Source organism: Austrofundulus limnaeus, unplaced genomic scaffold (genome assembly GCF_001266775.1).
Source record: "Austrofundulus limnaeus strain Quisiro unplaced genomic scaffold, Austrofundulus_limnaeus-1.0 Scaffold340, whole genome shotgun sequence".
NCBI classification, from domain to species: domain Eukaryota; kingdom Metazoa; phylum Chordata; class Actinopteri; order Cyprinodontiformes; family Rivulidae; genus Austrofundulus; species Austrofundulus limnaeus.
Genome location: NW_013952742.1, coordinates 293,602 through 296,364, shown reverse-complemented (window position 1 = coordinate 296,364; position 2,763 = coordinate 293,602). Strand labels below are relative to the sequence as shown.

At 39.1% G+C, this 2,763-nt stretch overlaps 1 protein-coding gene across 1 annotated transcript in view; it reads right to left on the bottom strand.

Annotated features, from left to right (window-relative positions):
* Positions 1–2,763, bottom strand: part of itsn1 (intersectin 1 (SH3 domain protein)) — a gene marked incomplete in the record, with an annotated part of 125,364 nt that overhangs the window by 71,681 nt on the left and 50,920 nt on the right. Inside the window, 2 exon segments of the mRNA XM_014022733.1 lie at positions 599–613; positions 739–899. Of these exon segments, the coding sequence (XP_013878187.1) occupies positions 599–613; positions 739–899 (176 nt within the window).

Here is a 2,763-nt window from a genome sequence, read left to right as displayed (position 1 = left end):
CTTTTAAACTGTGTGTATTTAATTTAGTCATGCTAGTTATGATACTTTAGTTATGATGTAAATACAATAAAAATTAAACCAAGATTTAGAATAATTATCATTTTGATCCATACATTGGTAATGTGTGACTGGACCTCGTGTCACTTTATGTTCAACAAATTGGGCCCCGAGGTCAAAAAGGTTAAGAAGCCCTGGTTTAGACTTTGCATGTAAACCTGATGCCTCTGACACTGAAAACACATTTGGTGTGAACGCAGCATGAGATTCAACTAAGATCAGTTTAGTTGCAGACTTTTCATGTTCTGTAATTTTTATGTACAAAAATCTGCACACACTTCATAAATCCTAGTAATATTCCTGCTGTCAATCATTCTGTGTACAACACCCCCTAGGCCAAAACTTTAGGGGAAACACTGAAGTATGACAACAAAAACAGATGACAGCTGTGGTGAAGAAGAAGCTACAGACATTCATTTACTGGAAAATGAATGAAAGTTAAAAAAAAATAACACAAGATGAAGTCAGCAGCAGCACGTGCTTTGGCTTGTGATTGGTGGAAATACAACACGGCACTGGGCGGGGCCAAAAATCAACTTACCCACTCCCCCTTCACCTTCAGTGTGCACAGCAGAGGAGAGAGCACAGAGTTAATAGAGCCGGAGCTCCACACAGCTGCAGGTTCAGGAGGATGGACACAGACTCAGAAACAAAAACACACAGGACCGTGGTTCTACGCACCATGATGACGTCTCCAGGCTGGATACTGATTTCATCGTGACTACGAGCATCAAATGGATACAGAGCTCTGTAGTAGACCACCTTCACTGGCTGCTGCTGCTGATCGAAGCCACTGGTCGATGCTTTCTGCTCAAACAGACTGGGAACTGGACCTTTCTCCACTGCAAATTACAGAAAGAGAAATTACATTTCTAAACTGCAGCTGCATTAGTCAACATACCAACAAACAGGTTTCAGGTTGTAGCAGCTGGAGCTAAAGTTGACACATCAAATCAGTTTATTACTAGATTTATTATATTATATTTTTATATTATGTTGTACCAGGGACCTGGTTTTCTTGACCCCTGCAGTTAGGTCCACATCTATTTGAACAGAGACATTTTCCTAGTTTTGGTTCTGTATATTACTAGTGCTGGGTGGTGTAATGGTTCGTACCAAAAACTGAATATCAACTGAGCGGTTTAACAGCCTGAACATGTCCTGGAAGGTTACGCTGCTCCTGCCAGTGAACTGTTTCACAGGGGACACCGCTATTAGCATTATCAAGCTAAAGTTATGAAATAGTCACTGTATCAACTGTCAGATTACTTTTGGTGTGTTTAAAAGCAGGGTGGTCACATGTTAAGGAGCTGAACCCTTCATCCAGTTTTAATGTGGGTACCCCAGGGCTTCCCCTAGGATTTATTTGAACCGTGGCGGGGCTTTGTTCTGTTTACAAAGTTTAATACATACAAATGTTGTCAGTCAGCAGGTTGACAGTTTTAGGAGCTGCTTGAGTAAAACTTTCTCGTTCTCCTCCTCCTCTTTGAAACAGAGGTCAAAAATTAACATCCATAAGCTTTCTGCTACAGGTCAAACATTTTTATTTAAAGAGTTGTATACTGTCTACATGACCTTATTAAAGTTACAGTTTAGTGTTCTTAGGACTGAAGACTTTCTGAGGAAAGAAGTTTTTAAACATCTTTTCTATAATTTTAGTGTTTTCAACTGAGGAGCTTTGATATATTTATTTAAAATAAATTATAGCAGAGGAAGTTTTCTGCACAGAAAAAAAGTATTTATTTTACTGTTTTTTAACCAAACTGACAAGTTTCTGCAGTAAAATGATTGTGTAATTTAAAGGCATTGAAACACCTGGTTAAATTTAGAAGGTATTATGATACAAGCACCTGAAACTGACTCAGAACTCTGTGATTAAAAAAAAATTAAAGTCAAATGTAGACACGTCTTTAAAAGCCACTTGCACCTCCACCCTGCCCACGTGTGATTAATACAGATTTATTTATTTTTTTATGCAAATTACAGATTGTTGATGCTCATTATACAGGTCAACGTCTGAAGGGGTTGACATGTTTGAAGTCTTTGGTCCCAGACTGGTCGGAGCTGCGCTGCAGGTGGACAGGTTCAGCTGCTGCAGTCGCTGCACCTTGCTTTAATAACAGTCAGGTGATCTGTTGTGGTTTTGTTCTGCTCGTGAACACACAGTGTTATAGGGGAAATGCTGCGAGGTGCTTTTAGAAATATATATAAAATACGACGTAATCCTTGGTGGAAAACAGTCCAGGAACCTCTGAGGGAGGCGGGATCTGGTGTCGAAACAAAAGTCGGTTGTCTCAGACAACCTAAACTATGATTGCGTCGACCCCTGTTTTACATTGACAAATAAATAAAATTAAATTAAAATAAAAACTTCATTCTGGCTTTTATTTAGCCGTGGCGGAGCACCACAATCAATTACATGTAGGGGAAACCCTGTACCCTCACATGAAACTACAAGTCTGGACTGTGTTAATGTATATTATAGAACTATAACTTAAATATGTTTCAGTAAACAGGTAAAAAAACAAACTTGTGTCAGTGTCCAAATATACAGTATATGGTCCTAACTGTATCTAACCCTTAACACAAATGGGGTTTTGTCCTCAGAAGGGCAAAAATTGTCCTTATAAAGATAGTTTATTTAAGTGTGAGACATGGACACACACACACACACACACACACACACACACACACACACACACACAC